Below are 23,081 nucleotides of genomic sequence, written 5' to 3'. Positions count from 1 at the left end.
GAAAAGGTATGTGTGGTGAATTTGGACTTTACGCAATATAACAACTGTGTTTGTAAGCAGGATGCAAAAGGAGATAACATTTTTATGGCAAGTTGTGGGGGTTTTGTTTGTTTGAGCTGTTTATTTTTCATGGAAACTATACAAAAGGAGCTGAGGAGTTTAGAATATTAGAAGCAGTTCAAGTAATGATGGATTGCTAGGAAGTATGCAAGTGAAGCAGACAAAGGTGCATCTTAAATTCAGTTTTATCACATAGGTAAACAATTTCTCCCACCACCACCTGTGTGACAGCACACAAATTAGAGATGGGTCCAAACCAAAACACCAGATCTGAACATCCAGACTTTGCACTCTCGTGGTTCAGGCCTACAGTGCTTGAATGCTGTCTACTATAATGCTTCCCATATGGGAGTTCATACAATTTTCATTTTTTTCATCAAGATATCATTTATGATATTTTAATAAGTGACAAAAGAGATCTAGATACTTATTCATGGCACCATATTACCAAATAATAAAATGAACACTCCAGATCATTATATAATTTAAAAATAGGAATAACATCATACAATTATTAAATGCAACATTTCAAGATCAGAAAAAAATTAGCCTTATCCATCCACATAGAAATATATCAAGATGTTTCTCTGAGACAGTGTGCGTCAATTGCTCAGTAAAGGAAGGAAAAGAAAGAGGTGTCTAATGAGGTTTGCCTCTGAATTCTTCCAGGTTAGTCATCCAGCTGGCAGAGCAGAGCAACACCTCGCTTGATCCAGTGCTGGACTAGTTGATCAGTCTCTAGCAATAGCGCAATGACAAAATTAGTCGAGTGTCCAGTAGTGGATAAGGTTCCCTTACGCTCACTTGTCTTGTAGAGCGGACAAAGATAGGCAGTAGATTTCTTTATGTCTGACTTTTTAGCTTAAAAAAGAACAAACAAAGGAATGACTTATATACTGTAGATGTACTAGATGAATGAAAGTAGTCTAATGTAAAAATCAAATATTCATTCTTACTTATTTTTAAAGCTAAATAAAAATTTGACAAAATATTTTCATCAAGCAAAACTTAAAAAGAAGTCGCTCCTTCCTCTGATTTTCTTTTAAAAATTAATTTACAGAATTTACATAGAGGCAGTATGTTTGCTATTGTTTGCTTACAGGAATAGATGCCTTCCTGTACAACATGCTTTTCAAATCTTTCAAAGAGGTATTCAAAGCTAAATAGTTGTATTAAAATCAAAGCATTTGACTAAAATACCGTCGGGTTATAGTTTAGCGCATGTTAGTAAGTGCACGAGCTCGTCATATAAAATTGGGGCTCTAAGGCAATTTGATTCAGCAGCTCGAGAACCTAATCATGATTCAAGTTGTTTGAGTTCTGAGGCTACAGCTCTGGAGGAACTGTAATGTGTCCAGACTGTTTACACATAACTTGCACAAAGGCTTAAATCATGTTCTTCTGACATCAGTCAGCTTCCGTGAACAGACACCTCCAATGTCAATAGAAGGGGTAAATGGACAGAATGGAATACTTTGTGAGGCTGACTCACAGCTAGTTACAACTAAGTAGAAACTAAACCACTGTGGAGAAACATTAGGAATGTTTGGGGGGGAAAATCTAAGGGTTTTTTTTAGGATAATTGCTCCTGATCAAAGAAAGGAGGAACCAGATGGGGAAAACAATAGTAGATGTCAGTCAGAAGAAAACATTATCAGTGTTTAGCCATCTATAGACAGTATTTCTGCAGCAGTTAGTGATACTTTGAGCAACATTAATTTTAACACATATGGGGTGAAATACTGGCCCCATTTAAATCAATTGCAAATGTCCCATTGACTTTTATGGAGTCAAGATTTCAACAACCATGCTCTCTTTTGCCAAGGCTAGTTTATGCCTAAAAAATGCATGCAGATCCAATTTGGAGGCAGCGAAATTCATTTTATATGAAATGTCTATCTGATTAGCTCCTCCTTTGTCCTATCCATGCTGAATAAATATTTGTGGGGGGGAAAGAGGCACAGACCAGATAAATTTCAGATAAAAAACTGGGTCAGCCAGTGAAAAGGCACAATGTTTGACAGGCAAGCCATTGATCACATCAGATGAATGGAGACCTATGTGCGTTTGGATTTTTTGGTGAGAGAGAAGGGTTGGTCTTTTTGCAACATTAAAGAAATACATTACTGCAATCTCTTGTTGCATTAGAATCCAAAGAAACATTGGTTCCAGATCACTTTACTTACTTGGTTTTATCCAAATGATTGGCATCGGGTCAAAGAGCAACTTGGGATGCTGTTCAGCTAATATTCCCCTGGTGAGACAAACAAAGAAACTATTAAACACAATTTTATAAAAGGTATATTTTTAAAAGAGATAGTTTTGTATTTTACTTTGTTGGGTAGGAAGGGTTGGGATAAGAAAGGGGAATGGAGATAAAAGGAAGGGGAAGAGAAAGAGAAATGTCAGGACAAATACAGACAATGGAAGCAAACTGAAAAGATGTAACAAGGGAAGAATGAGAAGAAGAGAGAGAGAAAAAGATAAACAAGAGCGAGAATGAAATAAAAGAAAAGAGGAGGGGGATGCAGAACAGGGCTAGAGGACTTCCCTGTCTTTACCTTCCTCAAAGGGTCCAGTAAAATCATCGGATATCAAAAACATTTCTCTCATAATCCCATACCAGGGATAGGATTAGGAAATAACAAATAAAAAGCCATACTGTGCTCTGACCTTTGCTGTTTAAACTCTTGGAATAAAACATGCAGTTTTACTTGCTGAACTACATTACCTTTAAAAGTGTCCATTATCTTGTAACAGTATGATGAAAATTTAAAACCCACTGTAGATTTTGATTTTGTGCAGCCACTTTTATATGTGTAAACAATTGTACAAGCAGAAGTGGGAATATAGCTGCTTTATCGGCACAAATTTTTTTTTTCAAAATGCACTGCTTCACTCCACTGGGAAAAAAATTATCTGAGATTTTCCCAAGGCCCCTTTTAAAATATTCGCTTTGAGGGCTGTTAGGGCCTGTACCCTTTCCCATCTATTTAGAAACCTTACAAAGTAGCAAGTACCATATTTGAATGACTATACAAACAATTAAACCATAGTGGGCCAAATCCTGCCCTTTTCTTGTGTGGGACCAAGATGTGAATTGGTGCTTATCTTCATCTTAGCTGCCTGTGCGCTAGGTGACTCACCCTGAGGATGGCCAGGTCAGCTGCAGCAAAGGGATAGGTCAGGGCTCCACCAGCTGCTCTGTGATTGGGACTAAGAGGGCTGTTCATACACTGGGGACCTGATGTAAAAAATTCATTCTGTACTCACATAGTAAGTGCTGTAGGTTTGGAGAGGAAACACTACACTATTCACATGCGAGAGACATAGCCCCTGAAAACCTTTTTCAAAAAATCAAGTCCCTCTGAGGTGTCTCAAATTGGGCACCCGAAAAATGATGCAACAGGAATCACTAGTCACTTTTGAAAATCTTGGCCTTACTACTTTGAATGGTTCTGTGACTCATATAGAAGGGCAATTTCATGAAAGAAAACTCCATTTTTATTATAAGTAAGCACATTGCAACATCCCAATACTACAGTATAGCAGATTCATTGTGGTTTTTCTTGTCAAGATCTCATGGAGGAAGGAGAAGATTTTAAATTAGAGTATATCATTGAAATGTTGAAATGATGTTAAAATATTTCAGTAAATCTAATATGAGAAAATAAGAAAGTTAAAGATTTATTTTAAAATTTTAATTACTGACTTGGTCCTGTCCCAGCGAGCTCCATCTAAAAACAATCCATGGATATAAACACCATCTTCTGGTGCAGTATCAGATGTAACCTTGGGAATAACCTAAAAGGAAATACATGTTAATACATTTCCACAGTAGTTTTGTTTTAGAGCTATTAGCTCTACAAGCCAATCTTCCAGAGAGCAACCCCAAATCAGGATAAAATAGTGAAGCCTCTTCTTTCAGTACTACTTTACATCATCAACTGTTAAGATGGCAGCTTTCTATGTGATGTTAATTATCCTTTATCATCATACTTAGAACACTAAAGTTTATCAAGTGATTTGTTTTCCTAATTAGATGATTAAGTGTAATGAGGAATATACTTTTAATAGCATTCCTTTACAGATATAAAATGGAAAACATGGTTGCAGATCTACAATGCCATTGCTAATCAAGGTCTCAATCCTGCAATGAGATATGTGCAAGTGAACCCGTCCAATCAGGCATAGACTCCACCTAATATATCTCATGGAAACATCAGGACCCATATTAGTAAAATATATTTTTATCACTTATCCATACCTGAAATTCGTATCCCAGCAGGTCAATGGGAATAGTGTACTTCCTGGCATAGTTCTGCATGGCTCCAGTTAAAAAAGCTTGAGTAAAATAGAATCCTGATAGCCAAAAAACATTGGGCTTTCCTAACTCATACCAATCCTGGGAGGAGGAAGAAAGAGATACTTTCAAGCATCTTTGCTATTCAGTATAGGCCTAGGTAGTATTTGCAGTTTTCCACAAAAAATTTAGCCATATTCTATACAACCTTGTTTAGAAAGTCTAGATATAAAGAGTCAATTTTTACCAACCCATGTCCAAATCATCCTTTAATTTTAAATCAAACAGAATTATTAGTAACACAGTCCCTCTTGCTTTACCTGCAAGAATTTCAGCCTCGCTAGAAAATCTAGGATATAGCTTCCCAATGGTTTAAGACTTGGGTATGAACGGTTAGCCCAGTTCTCGGCAACTTTTCCAACAAGCAGACTGCCACTCAGGGCCTCCAGCTCAGAATCCATAACAACCAGTCCTTTAATGGCCTTTTTCAGATTTATTAAGGTAATACGTATAGTTCGGAGTAAACTAGAATTAAAGAAAATATCACAGAACTGTCACTGAAATACAACAGGTTTGACATGATTTGTCAGATATGAAAGAATCATCTCAAGAAATAATATTACATTATTGTGATGGCTATGAAACAAGCATAACCAGGTTTTCCTCATTTACAATTTGCCATATTTGCAAAATTACAGATTGTGCCCGTACTGTTGCCATTTAACAGACCTTTTCTTCTGCTTATCTGTGGCCTGGGACAAATCTGTTAATTTCTGTCTCATTTTCTCCATCCCATCTGCCTGGCTTCAAAGGGTTCTGTGAGGTTTAACTCATTATTAAGGATAGGAGTCTGTCACGGAGGTCATAGATTCCGTGACTTTAACGGACCTCCATGACTTCTTTGGCTTCAGCCCGCCACAGTGGCAGGACTGGAGCAGCTGTCAGTCCCCGACCAGGAGCAGAGGTAGGACTGGAGCAGCAGTCAGTGGTCAGCATCCCGGGACTGGAGCAGCAGTCAGTCAGCCCTCGCCACAGGAGTAGCAGCCGGAGCAGTGGCTGGGGCTGGGTCAGCCCCCAGGGCCAGAGCAGAGGCCGCTGCCACAGGATCAGCCACTGGGGCTGCAGCGGCTGCTGCAGGAGCCTGAGTAGCCCCCAGTGGGGTTCCTCCTGTTAGTCCCCCCACAAGGTATTTTTAGTAAAAGTCACAGACAGGTTGCAGACTTCCATGAATTTCGGTTTATTGTCCGTGACCTGTCCATGACTTTTACTAAAAATATCCACGATAAACTCTTAACCTTACTCATTATGAGCTGTACAGTGCCTGAGATGTCTAGATGGAAGGTGATATAGAAATTCTAATTATTTTCATCTGGTTAAAAATAGTTGAGTCCAAACCAGAACCTAGATCCAAGCACCCCTGCATCCAAAGTCAGACTTTGCAGCTTGCCTCTGTCACTTTAATGGGCTAAGGCAAAATTCCTGATCTGGAATCCCCCAATCTTTGGGGAAATTCATGGGGAGATCAAATGCTCCAGTGCAAAGTCCACCTCTAGCTTAAAAAAAAAATAGAACACTATGCAGTGAATATTCTTGGGGAAATAATGGTCCAATGGCAGCTGTATAAGCTCATCTCTTTCTGTTTATGTAAAATAAAATATTTCTGCTAAAATAGTTGAAGACCTAATGGGGCATTTTGTTTTATGCATTACTTTGAATTTCATAGTCTCTTGCCTATACTGTCCTGGCAAGAAATTAAAACCAGAACCCTAAAAATATTAGAATCACAGAATCATAGAAGTGTAGGACTGGAAGGGATCTCAGTAGGTCATCTAGTCCAGTCCCTTGCACTCAAGGCAGGATTCAGTAATAACTAGACCATTACTGATGGATGTTTGTCTAACCTGTTCTTAAAAACCTTTAGTGATGGAGATTCTACAACCTCTGTAGGCAATGTGTTCCAGTGCTTAGCTGGAACAATGTACAATATATGTATGGAGTAGATGGGGGAGGCAGGTTTCAGATAACAAAAGAGGGGGAGAAAAGGAGAGTGAGAGAAATAAGGGGAGCTTGGAGAGTGAATTAAGGAATCAGATAGAATTATAGGAGTGCTTTGTGAGAGAATTATGGGGCAGAGAGGGAAAGATGGGAGGGTGGGGGAAGGTCAAGAAGGAGAAAAATAAGGGTGTCAGGAAGAAATAGGGAGCAGATGGAGACAAAACAGGAATTTGGGCAAAGTGGGATGGAGACTGGGGACCAAAGGGAAAAAAAAGTGGAGGATTATAGTTGACTGCAAAAAGAGTGGAGGTGAGGGTATAGGAAGAAAGGGGCATTCAGAGAAGAGAGAAGGAAAGTGATGGGGCACAGATAGGAGCAGGTGAGAAAATAATAAAAAAAGAGAGAAATATACATAAAGGAGGAAAAAAGAAAATGATACAAGCACAGGAACAATAAGACCAAAAAGAAGAGAACGGACGGAATAAAGCAATGGAAGTGAAAAATAAAGCAATACAAGCACAATCCTGCAAATAACCTATTACCAAACTTTTCTTTGGACCCTCCCCCCATTGCATACCTTATCCTCCAATTTATTCGCCATTTAAATATTTTTCCTTAAATCCAACCTGTATTCTGCCTTGCCTAATAAAGGAAAAGTGCTGGGAATGCAGAAATGCAGACACTACTGCAGGCGATTAGAATTGAAGCAAAAAAAAAAAAAAAAAAAAAAAAAGGGGGGGGGGCTGTCTTCAGAATAGAGTCTATAAAGAGACCACACTGGATGTGCCTGGCAGAAAAGGGATCTGCTGTGAATGGGTTGATTGAAAGTACATTTGAATTAAATTAATTAATTCCCTTACTTGTTAAACCTCTCCATTTCTTGCACCAACACGGTGTTCATACTTTCCTCATATCTCACAGGATACTTATGTAGGGAAGCCTCAATGTCAAAATCATTTGGAAGCTGCAAATGTCAATAGATTTGGACACATTTTGATAAGTGCACATTTTAATTTATAATGGTTTCAAAGAGATATTAAAAGCAAAGAGACCCAAAGCAACCACATAAGCTCCATGGTGAATGACTGATATTCAGTAAAACACCCTATTGAATATTGGTTGGTCAATAAAAATATCTTGAACATAACTGAAAATGTAAAAATAAATGTAAATGTTTTAACGATTGCGAAGTTGCTTGCAATATTGAATTGACTTTTCCCCCAGGTTATTTGCTCTGATTTCTCTCCCTTCTACTGTTAGCTGCTTGACACTTCTCTCCACTTTATATATGACTGTGGACTCCCCACAGTCTGATAAGTGCTTCACTTTCACTTTGTGTTGGACAGCTTAATGCTCCCATCTGAGTTTTTCCCAATGCAAAATGAAACTTAGGAATCAGAGATGTAGCACAGGGATAGGGAGAAAAAGAGAGACCCATACTACAAAGTCAATGTTTTATTTTAAAAAAATCACTATTCTATTCAGATTATTATGCTAGGCCCTCACCATGGTATCTGAGTACTTCCTAGCAAACAAGGAGATTTAGGTTAATTGGACAGGGTTAACTTTCTATTCCACTCCCGTCCCATGAGCATGAGATCTGTGAGAGTTTTTGTTTGTTTTCTGAGTAAGTTAATGTGTATTTTTTCTTAAGGAATAAATGATCTTATGTTTGGAATGGAACTTGGTAAGATTTGGTGTAGTTCTTATGGAGAGTGAGGAACATGGCACAGCATGGGGCTAGACCCCCAAAGAGCCCTATCTCCTGCATACACTGGCTTTGCTCTGGAGGTGCACAATTCCATTATTTCTGAGGAGTGGAGGTGTCAAAGGTGGTCATGGTCCTTGTGGAAAAGTCTTTTAGGTGTCCTGAGCCCAGGCCATTTAGTGCTTTGAAAATAAGAACCAAGAACTTAAACTTAATGCAATGTTCTAGGGGAGTCAGTAGAGAGAGTAGAGCTACAAGTTGCTCAGTAACGGTATTTGCTGCTGAGAACGTGTGTTGTTGCAACTGCATTGTTGCAATCCCAAAAGGAGGTGAAGAAGGCATTCCTGTGGTCACAGGTCCCTTTGTGGCCCAATCATCTGTCCAGTTGCCCATTACCATTTTGCAAATGACAATCTCAAGGAAGAACATTAAGCTGGCCAGGTAATGGTCGGAGTATTTGTTATTCTAATCAATTATTATGCTGTTTGTCTTTCTACATTACCTTAATGAGAATATCATCAGCAATTTCATACAGAGTGCTGTCACCACCTCCTGAGGAGCCACCCTGCGTGCCTCCTCCTTGTGTTAGTATCAGAGATTCAAAGAGGACTTTTGTTTGCTGGAGGTCCTTTGAAATATCCACATTTTCATGCAACCCAAACACCTCTGGCTGTTGACTAAATGGAAGATTCTATGGCAAAACATATTAAGTAAGCAATATATTTCATTAGATAAAATCAGTTCATTAAGGGCCTGATCTTAAGCTTAATGCTGGAAAGATTTCATTAGCTTCAGGGGACATTGGATTAGGCCTAGAACCATAACCTCACAAATAGTGAATCCCTTGACAATGGCTTTCTAGTCTTTATACCAGGCCCTATTATCTACCTGCTGATCTCCTCATTAAGTTGTACACACTCTGGAGTGCAACAAAGTCTAGGGTGTTTCAAATCACAAAGCACTTTAGATCACAACATACCTGCAAGGGAGCCAAGGAAAGGAAAGAGGATGAGCATCAAATGAAAAATGAAGCACACACAAAAGCACTATTTTTAAATGTGGAGAGGCTCAGACCCAGGACCCTTGTCTGTTTGTAACCTCTCAAGGCTTTACCACTAACTTTTGAATTTTTTGTTGATCTGTGAATCCTACATAAACTACCAAGAAAAAAAAATTACAGCCCCATGCATGACCAATAGGATCTGGGTAAACTGTTTCCCTTTCTTATTTCTGGGTTATCCATCTTCTGCACAATTCATAATTCCAGAAACTTGTTGCTAGAAAACCAACTCCTGGCCTCAATGCAAGACAGCAAGATTTGACGCAGGGTTCTAAGGAGTAGATCCTCTCAATGAAATTACCACCCAATATTTCACCCAGATCACTTTGTGGTTTGATCCTGTCAGATTTCACAGTCTAAGGAGAGTCTGGTGAGGTCAGTGCTTAGAAAGGAGACATCTCAGAAAACACCTAGCGCAGCAGGGAGTAACATTTGTGATTCAATGTTATAGGATTCTTCTCCCTGGGACCGTACTGAAGCAATGCATGACTTAGAGTTCAATAAATATTTGAAGGCACTTTCTGCAAAAGCAGGAGTGCTATCCCCAATGTTACATAAGAACATAAGAATGACCATACCGGGTCAGACCAAAGGTCCATCTAGCCCAGTATCCTGTCTACCAACAGTGGCCAATGCCAGGTGCCCCAGAGGGAGTGGACCTAACAGGCAATGATCAAGTGATCTCTCTCCTGCCATCCATCTCCATCCTCTGACAAACAGAGGCTAAGGATACCATTCCTTACCCATCCTGGCTAATAGCCATTAATGGACTTAACCACCATGAATTTATATAAGATGTTCTGCCAAATTCCAACTAAAAGTAATTATATTTGATCTGCCTAAATTCCCTTGAGATTTCAATTAGACGTAGTATTCTTTACTTCCTATTCAAAATTAATGGTAGACTGCTCTACAACTTCTGTGCTCTACCCCAGAAGTGTCTGTATTTCAGTGATGTGAGGTACTGAGAGAATTATTATTTTTCAATAATATTGTAATTTGTATATTATTATTATACAATTTAAGAACCTTGGAGCAAAGGCATTATAAAAGAGCTAAATATTATTGTTCTAGATGTTCCAGCATTTTAATATTAGAAAATGAATGTTACATTCATGCAGAAGTAATTTTTTAACATTAATGGAATATCAAATTAAAAATCACACATCACTGAAAATATTTTCTTTTTGCAATATTCACTAATGCAATTAGACCAAATATTACGTGCGCTTCCATTGTACAAAGAAACCAAGTTACCTTAATAAATTCAATGTAGTCCTCATAGGTGCCTTTTGGTGGTGCATAGTAGTTGCCACTGGGAGAAAAGGTGAACCGTGGGTTTTCAATTATATCTGGATTATAAAAATCATCCAGCATAGTCATTAGTAAACGTCTGTCCCAATCATCTGTCACTCGTCCTCCATAGTTACATTCACCCGTAAGGTAAGATATAGCTTCAAATGGAACATGGTCATATTCATTTATGAACAACTGAAACAAAGAAAACAATGAATCTAAGACACTTCATCACCTTGAATCCCAATGAGGCTTGTAAATCAAATCCTATAGTTAATTAGAGAAACAGTGTGATCTAACTTTTATTATTAAATAGGAAAGAAGCGGAGATGGGGCCACAAACCCAACATACCCTTCCATGGAGAGGCCCACAAAGCAAGAGTGGCACACAGTGTGGAAAGAAGAGTATGCTCTAACTCTGAGGTCAGCAACCTTTCAGAAGTGGTGTGCCAAGTCTTCATTTATTCACTCTAATTTAAGGTTTCGCAAGCCAGTAATACATTTTAATGTTTTTAGAAGGTCTCTTTCTATAAATCTATAATAAATAACTAAACTATTGTTGTATGTAAAGTAAATAAGGTTTTTAAAATTTTTAAGAAGCTTCATTTAAAATTAAATTAAAATGCAGAGCCCCCTGGACCGGTGGCCAGGACCAGGGCAGTGTGAGTGCCACTGAAAATCAGCTCGTGTGCTGCCTTTGGCATGCACGCCATAGGTTGCCTACCCCTGCTCTAACTCATACAGAGCTGTAGTAAATGTTCTTCCCCAGTGCAGCAGCAAATTCAAACTCTGAAGTCTTCACTCAGCTAAAATTCCCATCTGAGGTTAATGGGAGTTTTACCTGAGTAAGATCTGGGCAGAGACTTAAAGATTTGTCCAAGGATTAACAAATCATCCAATCATTCTTACAGTATTTAAAACTGTGTATCTTCTGTAGCCTGATTTTTCTAGCAAAGACATATTTCTTTCTTTTACCAAGTCTCCTTTGATGCTCAGAGTATCTTGCTTTTAACCTTCAAAACGTTTGTCTCTTTCAGTGACTCATCATTAGTTTTTTTCAGCTCAAACTCAACATTTGTAATTCCCACCCTAAATTCTCTTGACTCTTGTCTAGATTGGCTCAATTGGTAAAATATTTTCAGGAGTGCTATAGAGCTAGTCAGACAGGACAGCCCTGGCCACTGGCTGTGTAGCAAAATTTCCTTTGACTAAGAGCAATGAGCAGCTTGATGGTATCTACTGGTTTGATAGTATCTACTCGATAGTGAGACTTCCTTTGAAATATAGTTTTAACTCTGTTACACTGAGTTCCAAATGGCTCTGTGAATTTTTTTTTAGAAAATGTATCTCAATCTAATCAAGAATTTCATATTTTTATAAATATAATGTGGTCTGGGTTATTTATCTTTGTCTCAATAGCAACAGAAACCTGAACTAAAGTTGTGGAAACTTGTTTATGATTGTGTGTTTGAGCATTTAACACAGCCATTTCTGTACTGTGGAAGCAACAGTAAATAAAGAGTTTACCTGCAGCTGTCTGATACTGATTCGCAAGTCTGATTCATTAAATCCATATGGGATATTCCAACCAAGAGGGCCAAACTTCTTTCTCTCCTGAACAAGAGCATGAAAAAAGCAAACTCCAAAGAGCAGTTTTTCCCAGGTCTTTAAGAAAACAACAACAAAAAGTATTAATTGGCATGGCTGCATATGGTCTTTAATTTATGCAGATGGCTGAAACAACAAAAGGCGTTTGGAAAACATTTTATCAACATTTTAAATTCTCTGTTTTTGGATAAAAGTATTAGACTATGACTAGCATGAGGGTTTTTTTTTTAAATCTTATTAGATAACTAAATAACAATATGGAGTTGACAGTTAACATGTTGAAGCCTATTCCTGCAATCCCTAACTAGTAGGTATAATGTTTACACCGCTGAGTAGTAACATTGAAGCCACGGGACTACTTGGGGATGTGTGCACTACACTGAGTTAAGGATTTGCAGGACTGGACTATTATTTATTAACTAAGGAAATGAAGGTTACTTACCTGTAACAGGAGTTCTTCGAGATGGACTCTGCATACTCCCACTCTGATTGGTGCAGCATGAATGGCAGAATTGTACCTAGCAATGTTTGTTGGTGCCTCACATGTCTCTCTTGCTTCTCTCCTCAATGAACATAGAATGTTCCTGGGCAAGGTTATAAAAGGGGCATAGCACTACAGCTGCCTTAGTTCCTTCCTCTGCAACCCCAGATCTTTCGATAAGTAGGACTCAGAGGCAGAGGTGAAAGGTGGGCAGAGAGCATGAATATGCAGAGTCTATCTCAAAGAATTCTGGTTACAGGAAAATAACCTTCATTTCTTCCTTGAGTGTCCTCTGCATATTCCTATTCATGGGCTAGACTAACAAGCAGTAACTCAGACCCAGGATGGTGGGAATATAGAGTCCTAATTAAAAAAAGACTGCAAAACTTCCTTGCCAAATTTTGCATCTTATCTAGATTCTAAGCCTAATGTCTGGTGCTTAGTAAGTGTGGACTGTACTCCATGTTACTGCTCAGCATATTTCTATTAAGGAATATGTCCAGAGAATGACATAGCAGCTGCTTTTCATCTAGTAGAATGAGCTCTAACTCCTTCAGGAAGAGGGAGACCCATCAGCTTATAAACATCCTTAATACATAACCTAATCTATCTAGAAAGAGTATGTACAGTGACCACTCTCCTTTTATTTCTTTTTTCATAAGAGATAAATGAATTGGAAGATTGCCTAAAATGGTTTGTTTTATCTAAGTAGAAAGCTAAAGCCCTTCTAACATCTAGTAGATGTTATCTAGCCTCCCCGCCTTGAGTGAGGTTTGGGGGAAAAACTGGTAACATTACAGATGGAGGTTTATTAAAATTCTAACAGAACTTTTAGTAAGAATCTTGGGTATGTACAGAGTATTATTTTATCTTTATTAAAGACAGTAAATAGTGGGTGTGCCATCAGCGCTTGTAATTCACTTATGCACCTTGCTGAAGTGATCGCTATCAAGATGACTGTCTTAATGTATAAATAGGGTATTGTACAGCTCCCCTGAGATTCAAACAGATGTTGCACTTAGTCTAAGCACTAAATCCCAAGATGATATAGGCTCTCTAACTGGTGGAAATAGATTATTAAGACCTTTCAAGAATCTTTTGACTACATCATGAATAAAAACCAATTTACTATCCCCAGAGACATGGTATGCTGAGATCGTTGAGAGATTAACTTTGACTGATGACAAAGAGAGATCCACTCTTTTAAGATATTATAAGTACTCCAATATATAAGTAATTAGAGCTGTAGATGGATTTACATCATACACAAAACCAACAATAAAAAGTTCTTAACTGATAGCAACATTCTGTCCTTCTACCAAAAGAACATTTGCTGCTCAAGGAGAGTATTCATGAATCACAACCTTTTTCCTGACAAGATGACACTGATATCTTGCAATTACAGCTTAATGGTTCACTATTCTCATATCTGAAGTGGCTGAGGAAAACATCCAGTCCTTTCCCTTCCTTATCAGAGGGGATAAAATAAGCCTGAGCATGCTTTCATCTGTGCAGTGCAGCCTCTACTATCAATGAATTAGGAGAACAGAGATATGAAACACAACACTTCCCTCCTGGGAAAACAGGTAAAGGTCATTAGCCTTTTTTAACATAAGCTGAGCTATGAGGGTCATTCCAAATTGCTTAAAACTGGTTGAGATAATCCTTCCAATAAAGGATTTGTCTAGTTGCTGCTTCTAAAATGTGAGGATTTCTCAACAGGAATCAAGGGAATCTCTAATGTCCTTGGAAGAGCACCACATCATCTGAATGTGATGAAGTAGCAATCACCCCTACACTTCTGTCTGGAGAAGTAAAGTTCAGAGTCTGGATGGGACTCTTGGATCTCTAGCAATTCTTCTTCCTCAGATAAAATGTCTCTTACAACTGTAAACGAAGGACTCTGATGTACTATCAAATCCATATTCTTTGGGTCTGATGCTTGAATGTCCTCAGTATTGAGTTGGCAATTACTATATCTAGGAATATCTTGAAAAGGTACAGGAGAAGGCCAGTGAGACCACATAAACCAGTGGTGGGCAACCTGTGGCCCACCAGGGTAAGCCGCTGGTGGGCCGCCAGATCATTTGTTTACATTTGTACGGCTGCCCGCAGCTCCCAGTGGCTGCGGTTCGCCGTTCCCGGCCAATGGGAGCTGTGGGAAGTGGTGCGGGCCTGTCTGCCGCTTCCTGCAGCTCCCAGTGGCCGGGAATGGCAAACCACGGCCACTGGGAGCTACAGGAGGCCATGCAAATGTAAACAAACAGTCTGGTGGCCCGCCAGCGGCTTGTCCTGACGGGCTGCAGGTTGCCCACCACTGACGTAAACCAAAGTGAAGCCTGACAATCTGGCCAAAGCCCCATACTTTGATCTGGTTGAAAATCTCTCTGCCCTACAGATCTGGGAGAAATTATTGAGCTTGCTTAAATTGACCGAGCTTGATTTCAATTTCTTCTTTGGATCTGTTGTCTGATCTCAAGCCATTCTCAGTCCTGAGGGAAGTGGAGATAATAACCTGCTAGGCTGAATAAAATATAATAGAGAAAAACCTTTTTCTGGAGACCCAGAAGGAGTCTTAAGTGATGTATGTATGGGAGAAATCCTAACTTCTTCAATCTACCTTCTCGTCTCTGAAGGATTATCTATCTATCCAGTAAAATCTTCAGTTCCTATTCAACTGACACACGGATTCATTACCGACTGAGAAGGAGACAGATCCGATCGATGAATCTGTTCTATAACCACCAACCATTGTGGTACTGCACTGGAAACAGACTGCAAATTCTCAGTAGTCAGATCCTTATTTTAAACCTTCATAACAGGTTTTTTCATCTTCTCTCTCGAATCCGGCTCTTTCGGATCTGAAACAATCAGCTCCGAAGAGCATCTTCTGGTTTTAGACAGAGAATCATCACTTGGGGAAGGTTCTTTAAATAGCACTGGATTGGATGGACCTTTCTCACAGATGGGTTCTTGATAAAAAGAGGCCAACACCAACAAGGATGGAGTCTTCATGCTCACTATTACAGCCTTGTCCTTTTCTTGTGGATTGCTCTAGAAACAGAGTTCGATCCCACAGTCTGTTGAGCAGTCTTGATCTTTGGGTGCTTCACACTTCTAGATTCCTTACTGCACAGCACCAAAGACAAATATTTAACTTTCTTTCTTCCAGACTTGCTTGGAGCCAATGCAAGCTTCTAAGATTTGCTAGAGGTTTGCTCTCTCTTGATTCCAGGCAATTTCGCTGACAGAGTTTCCTGAAGTAAGATAGTCTGAAGCCTGTTCTGTCTTTCCTTCTGGGCTCATGTCATGAAGGTTGAGCAAATCAAGTATTTTGAAGGTGAATGTCTTTCAACCAAATATGATAGACACCATGCATGTGTTTTGGCCACCAGAAACACAGCTAGGCATGAGACATACCTCTTAAATCCTAGCTTTTTGGTCTTCAGCTGTGTCATCTTTTTTTTCCCCAGCACTGAAGAACTTATTTCTAAATTAAATCTAGCACTATACGAACACTGACAAACCAGTCTAACTATAACCAAATAATTATAAAATATATGGATCTGGTAGAATTCTGGAGGAGCTCTATCTCCATTCAGCTGGTTGAAGTTGGAGGGAACTGAGGCCTCTGGAGTGCCACACCCTTTTTATATCTTTGCCCTGGAACATTCCCATGCCTCAGAATAGTACCATGGCTGGGTCTGACCTCCATCTCCCTCACTGCTACTTGTTTAGCAGGTGTGTCTCACTAATGGGCTAGAGGGACCCTGATGTTTGTTTTCTCAAGTTCTGCCTGGAAGGAACTTATTTCATTGTTTTCTTCATTTTCCATTTACCTATTGCAGTTCTATAGGAAGAAAAATCCTCTGTGCTAATAGTGCACACTGAGGACATATCTTATCACGAACCCATGTAAAGAGCTGGAAGCAGTGGACTACGGGCTAAAATGAGTGGTATGGTGAAGCATGCCTCATTCATGCCCCATTCTCACAAGGATAGGACTGGTTGGGGATTTCATTTCAGAACCATATTTTATGGGCAGAGCCCAGTGGAGTTGTTCTCTGTCTGGGGACCCATAATTGCCACTCTTGTAGGAATCAACCAAGTTGGGCTAATGTTATTGCAGTGTAACCAGTGTGGGGATTTCCATCTGACAAAATGTTCATTTAAGCTATAACCATGTGTGAAGTATTTTATTCACTCTCTGTGCAAACATTAGCTCATAACTTTAGGGAACGCTTTAGATTAGAACCTTCACTGGACATAACAATGAGTAAATAAATATGTCAAAAATGTCAAAGAATGAGCAACTTACCTGCTCCTTTCCAGGGCACCCAGAGAAGAAAGTGGGATCAGAAACTGGATCTGAGAGATAAGACTGAAGTAGATTTAACCGGAGACCTGTAGGTGATTCATTTGTCATCTTTACTCCATTCTGCAGAATGGTTACGGGAAACTAGACAAAATAAATAGCAACACTGCAACAGGAGAGTATGGTGATGGCAAAAAAACCCAATAAAGTGAGATATTTCTATAGAAGTATAAATATATTTGTATTTTTTAAATAATTTCTTGATGTTCAAAGTCCTATAAATTAAATACACCTGGGCTAAATTCAGCCCTTGGATGCAGGTGTGCAACCTCTCATGGACAGCAATAAAAGTTATGTGAATGTGTATCCACAATCAAAATACAGTCACTTCTGTTCAGCAGATTTACATTCATGCCAAAAATGTTTAAAAGCCTGCTCTGTATTTTTATATTTTCTAATATCATTAAAAAAAATTGTCCTCTGTTGATGAAATTATGTATCCTCTCACATTACTGTTCCCTTTGTATGCTCCCTCTCTCATTTTTACACCTTTTATCATTGCTTCCTCCTACACCTGGAACAGTCTTTCTGATCTAATCCACCAAGAGCCTCTTCTCTCTTCTTTCAAATCCTCCTTAAGATCTGCTTTTTCCAAGAATATTTTCTACCTTCTCCTCCTTCCCAATAACTATGTGTTTGCGGGTACAAAGCCCTAGCTTGTAGGCTTCTCAGAGGAAAGAATGTGCCTTAAAATGTTTGCAGAGCACTAAGCAAATTTATGGTACAAAATAATCAATTTAACAATTATAATTATTATTATTTATATATTGCGACAGACCCAGACCAGTGGGGTACAGGAGTCTGGTAGAGGGCAAATATACTGGTCACTGGATGAGTAGTTTTCTGTTCCCTGAGTGACCAGAGCAGGGGCTGCACTACAGTAATCAGGAACCTGCTAGAACTAGTTAAGGCAGGCAGGCTAATTAGGACACCTGGAGCCAATTAAGAAGAAGCTGCTAGAATCAATTAAGGCAGGCTAATCAGGGCACCTTGGTTTTAAAAGGCGCTCACTTCAGTTTGTGGTGAGTGTGAGGAGCTGGGAGCAAGAGGCGCAAGGAGCTGAGAGGGAGAGGGAGAGGGTGTGGGTGTGGGTGTGCTGCTGGAGGACTGAGGAGCACAAGCGTTATCAGACACCAGGAGGAAGATCCTGTGGTGAGAATAAGGAAGGTGTTTGGAGGAGGCCATGGGGAAGTAGCCCAGGGAGTTGTAGCTGTCATGCAGCTGTTACAGGAGGCACTATAGACAGTTGCAGTCCACAGGGCCCTGGGCTGGAACCCGGAGTAGAGGGCGGGCCCGGGTTCCCCCCAAACCTCCCAATTGACGTGGACTATGGGTTCTTCCAGAGGGAAGGTCTCTGGGCTGTTCCCCAACCCACATGGTGAATCTCTGAGGCAAGAAAATCCGCCAATAAGCGCAGGACCCACCAAGATAGAGGAGGAACTTTGTCACAATATATATAAATAAAACCTTTTAATTATGTATTTTAAAATTCAAATTTGAAAATGTTGATATTTACACTATTAGATGAAAGCAAGGAGCTGTGCTTTCACTAAAAGTAGTACATTTCTGCGATACAGAGTGTTTCATCAGGATTTGTTCCAAAAATAGTCAACAGCAAAAATCTGGACCTGGATATAGAGGAAAATTAAATAGACTTCAGGAACTTTCTTCTCTTAAAAACAAAGGTATTTGTAGATAATAAAACATCTATAAGGCAGAAAACACCAAAACACCATTGTTTCGTCATGAGAAGAGCATGTCTACATTCTGTTCTAATATATATTTTGATATATAATCAAAATACATATTAATACAATATATATATATTCACAACAATCCTTTAATTAGAGAGAGATTTTTTTTAAATGTACACCCACTTTGTGTGTACAAGTTTGAAAATCCAAGCCAAAATTGCAGTGTGGTTATCCTATTGTGGAATACAAAATGGTTTATTACAGATTACACTATCATTAAATGTGTAATTAGGTCCACTGGGAATAAAAGTACCTTGGGTGATGGATAACTGGTAAGCCAAAGTCTGAAGAATGGATGGCAGGTGTCATTATTAAATTCTTCACAGATTTTCTCTAGCATCGGCATCCAGGAGACAGCAAGATGACAATTCTGTAAACAAACCCAGGTCCCTTCTTCCATTCCTTCTCTAATCATTTTTGTAGCTATAGGTCCTTGTCCCTGTCCCAGCGAGATGGCTTGAAACTTATTTCCAACCATGTTTTTGTCATTTGCAAATTTCAAGAGACCTTGGATGAAACATGCAATCTTTTAGCATTTGTTAAAAAGATTGCTTTATAGTTGATATAAAAAAAGAACGATACTACTATTTTGTTAAAATCTGAAAGTGCAAAACAATTATATATTATTTCAATAAGAATTTTGTAACAATGCATCCAACTGTTTGATTTTTAAAATCATATCCCTTTTATACTGCAAGACAAAATTCTACCAGTCTGATTTGGTAGCATTTTACACCTATTTGGCACAGGTGCAAATGAGTCTATAAGGTGCAAAGAGGAGGAGAATCAGGCTCTTAATCTGAAAAACTAGACATTTTGACAGGTCTTTATCTGTCACTGATTCAAAGATTTAGTAAGGAAAATATCCCATAGTGGATACTTACTAGACATGGGATCAGCTCCTGGAGACAGCACAAAGATTAGCAGGATTGTTGAATTTGAATCTAAGTAACTTTTTGTTAGATCAAATGGTGGCGGCTCTACAAACTTCTTCCCCAGTTTGTCAGTTACAAAGATTGTTATTGCTGGACTAATCTGTTTAAAAAAGCAAATATACTAATAAGCACAAACATAACATAAAATCAGATTTGGTTGGAAACACCATATTGTCTTTCATATTCACGGTAACCTAAATCATTATACAAACAGTGAGTTGGATACTGATAATGTAGCAACTCAATAACTATAGCTCACAGTCAACGTATACAGTTCACATTCACTCTTGGGGACCAATCCATGGTTGCCCAGCAGGCCCTTTGTGCCAGCTGTGCCAATATAAAGGGGCCACAAACATCCACATGGGTCCACTGCAGACTACTCACAGTGCAAGCGGTGGGCAGGAGAGAGAGAAAGGGAAGGGCCAGCAATTCTACACTGCAGCAAGATGGCCCATTGCAACCAGGGGGCAACTCGGGGCAGCACTCAGGGTTGCCTCAACCTGCACAAGGGGGCAAACTGGCCACTCAGCAGCCCCAGAATTCAGAAGGGGCAAACTGCTGCCCCTCCGTTCCTGCACTGGGTGAATCAGGGCCTTGGGACTTTTAACACAAAGTTTGTAGAAGTCTCAGTAGGTTTGGAATTTGAGCTCATTTAACATTCAAAAGCTTGGAAGCTTATTGAATATTTCCATACTACTGAGGCCTTATCTACCCGGCTACACTGCAGTAACTTGCCAATCCCCAAATAACTCCTCCAACAGACACCAAATGGGTGTCTCAGTAGGTGAGGTATATGTCCTCACAAATGTTTTTTGTTAGCTGCAATTTCTTCAGGCTGTAGAGCACCAGGACTCAAGTAGTTGCCATCCAGTGTGACACAGGCACAAGATATATCCACTTTTGCTGACCAAAGTGGCTGTTTGCTCATAAATTCAAGTAAGTCTCTTTTTGCCATGAAAAAATGTGTACTGCATATATAGTTCCACTAACTTCTAAGACCCCTTATTGCTGTACAGATAGATTCACGAGGAAATATATTTATGAAAAAACCTGCATGTCAATTTTTATCCCAAATGTTAATTCTGCAATTTTACATGCTGTGAAGTACTAAATATAGTCAATACAGATGAAAAATAACAACTTGTGATTGTCCTTATAGTATTCTGACTCAGACAATAACAAAAAATTGAGTGTTCCTGAACATATATTTGAAACAATCAAATAGTATAAGAATTTTATATCACTAAGGAGAAGAAAATTTTAAGAGATGAGTAGTACTGGTAAAACAATACCCCAATTTTACTTTTAGAGTCAAATTGATCATTATAGATGATGACTGAATGTATAACATATAGGCTAAGGATATTTAGGTAAAAGTAGAACACATCTGATCACCTGCACAGCTATGTCACGGAAATTCTAGCAGTTTGAAGTGTAGGAAGAAAAGAAATCTTAACAGAACTTACTGCAGTTAGGTTCCATTTAATCAGTCTTGTAGTTAATAAAAAGAGCAGCTACTTGCTTTACAGTAACTGTGGTTCTTCAAAATGCGTTGTGTAATATGTATTCCACTCCTAGAGCACAAGTGCTGGAGACTACTATTTTTTGGCCAGCATTGCCATGTGTGGGTGTCCAAGTTGCTGTTGTGGAATCTAGTACAAGGTTAGGGTTAGCTGGTGCCAGGAATGATTTTTGCCATGTTGATCTTTAGGCCCAATCTGATAAAGAGATGAAGGATCCAATACATGGAGCCCCCACTTGCTGCAGTGACTTCCCTCAGATGAGCCAATCGTTGAGGTATGGGTGCACCTGTATTCCCTACTTTCTCAGGTGGGCTGCCACTACTGTCAATCATTTGTTAAAACTCTTGGCACTGTCGATAATCTGAAGAGGCAGACCTTGTATTGACAGTGGGAATCTCCTACTTGGAATTGTAAATATTTTCTGTGTATGGGGTGGATCATTATATGAAAACAAGCATCCTGGGGGTTGAGAGCCATAAACCAGTCCTAGGGATTTCTATATTACATTATAAAACTCAACTGTTTCCAGAGGCTAAAACAGGCTTTTAGATCAGTAATTTTTACATTTGTTTTTTATGTTTTGAATCTTTACACCTTTAATACCTTAAACTGGAGTGTGTTTTCATTTGTGCAGGAGAAATATCAAATGCATTGTATAAATAGATTACAATATTTAAGACTTTATTTCTAATTTCTGAGTAACTTAATAGGAAAAGAAAACACATTGCCATTGGAAAAAGGTGATAACATTTGCATTTACAGGAAATAGACTTCCTTTTGTTTGTTTCCTTTCTTCGCAGAACACACAGTCAACCTGTGGAACTCATTGCCGGGGATGTTTTGAATGCCAAAACCTTGATAGCTCCATTGCCCCCATCATCACACAGGCATGAATGGATTTAGCCTAGGAGACAAGGAAGTATTAGCCCCATTTGGAAGGTGGGATCTAGGGCACCCAGAGGTGAAGTGACTTTCCTAAGGCTAAGCAGGGAGTCTATGGTAAAGCAAAGAATCAAACCCAGAACATCTGAGCCCCAGGCCTGTGCCTTAACCACTAGGCAACCCTACCTACACTGAGGAGGGGAAACCTCCTTTGCCGCTTTGAGTGAGTGGGTTGGGGCAGGGGCTAGACAGAATTACCAGGAGGTGGGGAGCAGGGGCAGAGCCAGGGTGGGGCACCCGCCAGCAAAACCAAAAGTCAGCGCCTATGCACACATATCATAAGAATGGTCCTTGGAGAGTAAACAAGATACCTCCTTAATATGTTTGGAGACTGATTAAGAATTTCTTAGTGATAATTTCCTTTCTGCTAGCAGTGTCTCCCACAATTCTAGCTGTCTGGTCTGTTTTCCTTTCTCGGCAGTTCACAGAGGCAGATCAGCTTTTTGGTATTGCATGGCCTCCTCTGCTCCCGTTTTCTACCACATTACTTATTCCCAAGCTGTAAAACTTGCATAACTTTGCTAACACATATTCCAAAGATATTAACTATGTACATTAGATGAAGGAATATGGCCATATGGCAATGATTCCACTCAATATTTGACACTTGACGCATAAGTCACTCAGGATGACTAGAATTGTGCGAGACACTGGTAGCAGAAAATAAATGATTGGTAAAAAACTTTCCTTTCTGTGGCTCAGCATCTCCTACAATTCTGGATGTCTGAGAAGTTGCAAGCAGTGAACAGATGTAGGGAGGATTATGCAACAAAAGTTCAGTAGGAAAGAAGTATTCCCCTTTTTGTAAGCTTGCCCAAAAGTCTATATTATTTCTGTGCCACCACCTGCGGCACCTTCCTGCCAAAGGAGGCTTTTGCAGAAGATAGAAAGTCCACCTTGTAGTGCTTAATGAAGGTGTTAGCTGTAGACCAAGCGGCTGCTTTGCAAATTTCCAAAAGGGATGCTCGTTCTGCACATGAGGTTACTAAGGATCTTGTAGAGTGTGCCTTGATCCCTTCTAGGACAGGAACCTCTGAT

The 23,081-nt window shown here is 39.4% G+C and overlaps 1 protein-coding gene across 2 annotated transcripts in view; it reads right to left on the bottom strand.

The window, feature by feature from the left end:
• Positions 1-436: 436 nt before the first annotated feature.
• DNAH12 (dynein axonemal heavy chain 12) overlaps positions 437-23,081 on the bottom strand; it is a 169,257-nt gene continuing 146,612 nt past the window's right edge. For both annotated transcript variants that reach the window (XM_054036279.1, XM_054036278.1), the window contains 12 exons: positions 19,525-19,675; positions 18,894-19,147; positions 16,830-16,970; positions 11,950-12,087; positions 10,384-10,617; positions 8,569-8,757; positions 7,219-7,322; positions 4,684-4,888; positions 4,328-4,465; positions 3,773-3,864; positions 2,247-2,314; positions 437-921 (listed from right to left, as the gene is read on the bottom strand). In XM_054036279.1, coding sequence (XP_053892254.1) covers positions 731-921; positions 2,247-2,314; positions 3,773-3,864; positions 4,328-4,465; positions 4,684-4,888; positions 7,219-7,322; positions 8,569-8,757; positions 10,384-10,617; positions 11,950-12,087; positions 16,830-16,970; positions 18,894-19,147; positions 19,525-19,675 — 1,905 coding nt within the window. In that variant the 3' untranslated portion in view covers positions 437-730. The remainder of the gene's footprint in view (positions 922-2,246; positions 2,315-3,772; positions 3,865-4,327; positions 4,466-4,683; positions 4,889-7,218; positions 7,323-8,568; positions 8,758-10,383; positions 10,618-11,949; positions 12,088-16,829; positions 16,971-18,893; positions 19,148-19,524; positions 19,676-23,081) is intronic.

The sequence above is a fragment of the Malaclemys terrapin genome, chromosome 7 (assembly GCF_027887155.1).
Source record: "Malaclemys terrapin pileata isolate rMalTer1 chromosome 7, rMalTer1.hap1, whole genome shotgun sequence".
Lineage (NCBI taxonomy): Eukaryota > Metazoa > Chordata > Testudines > Emydidae > Malaclemys > Malaclemys terrapin.
Note: the sequence above shows the minus strand (reverse complement) of the source record. Positions and strands in the feature narration are given on the sequence as shown.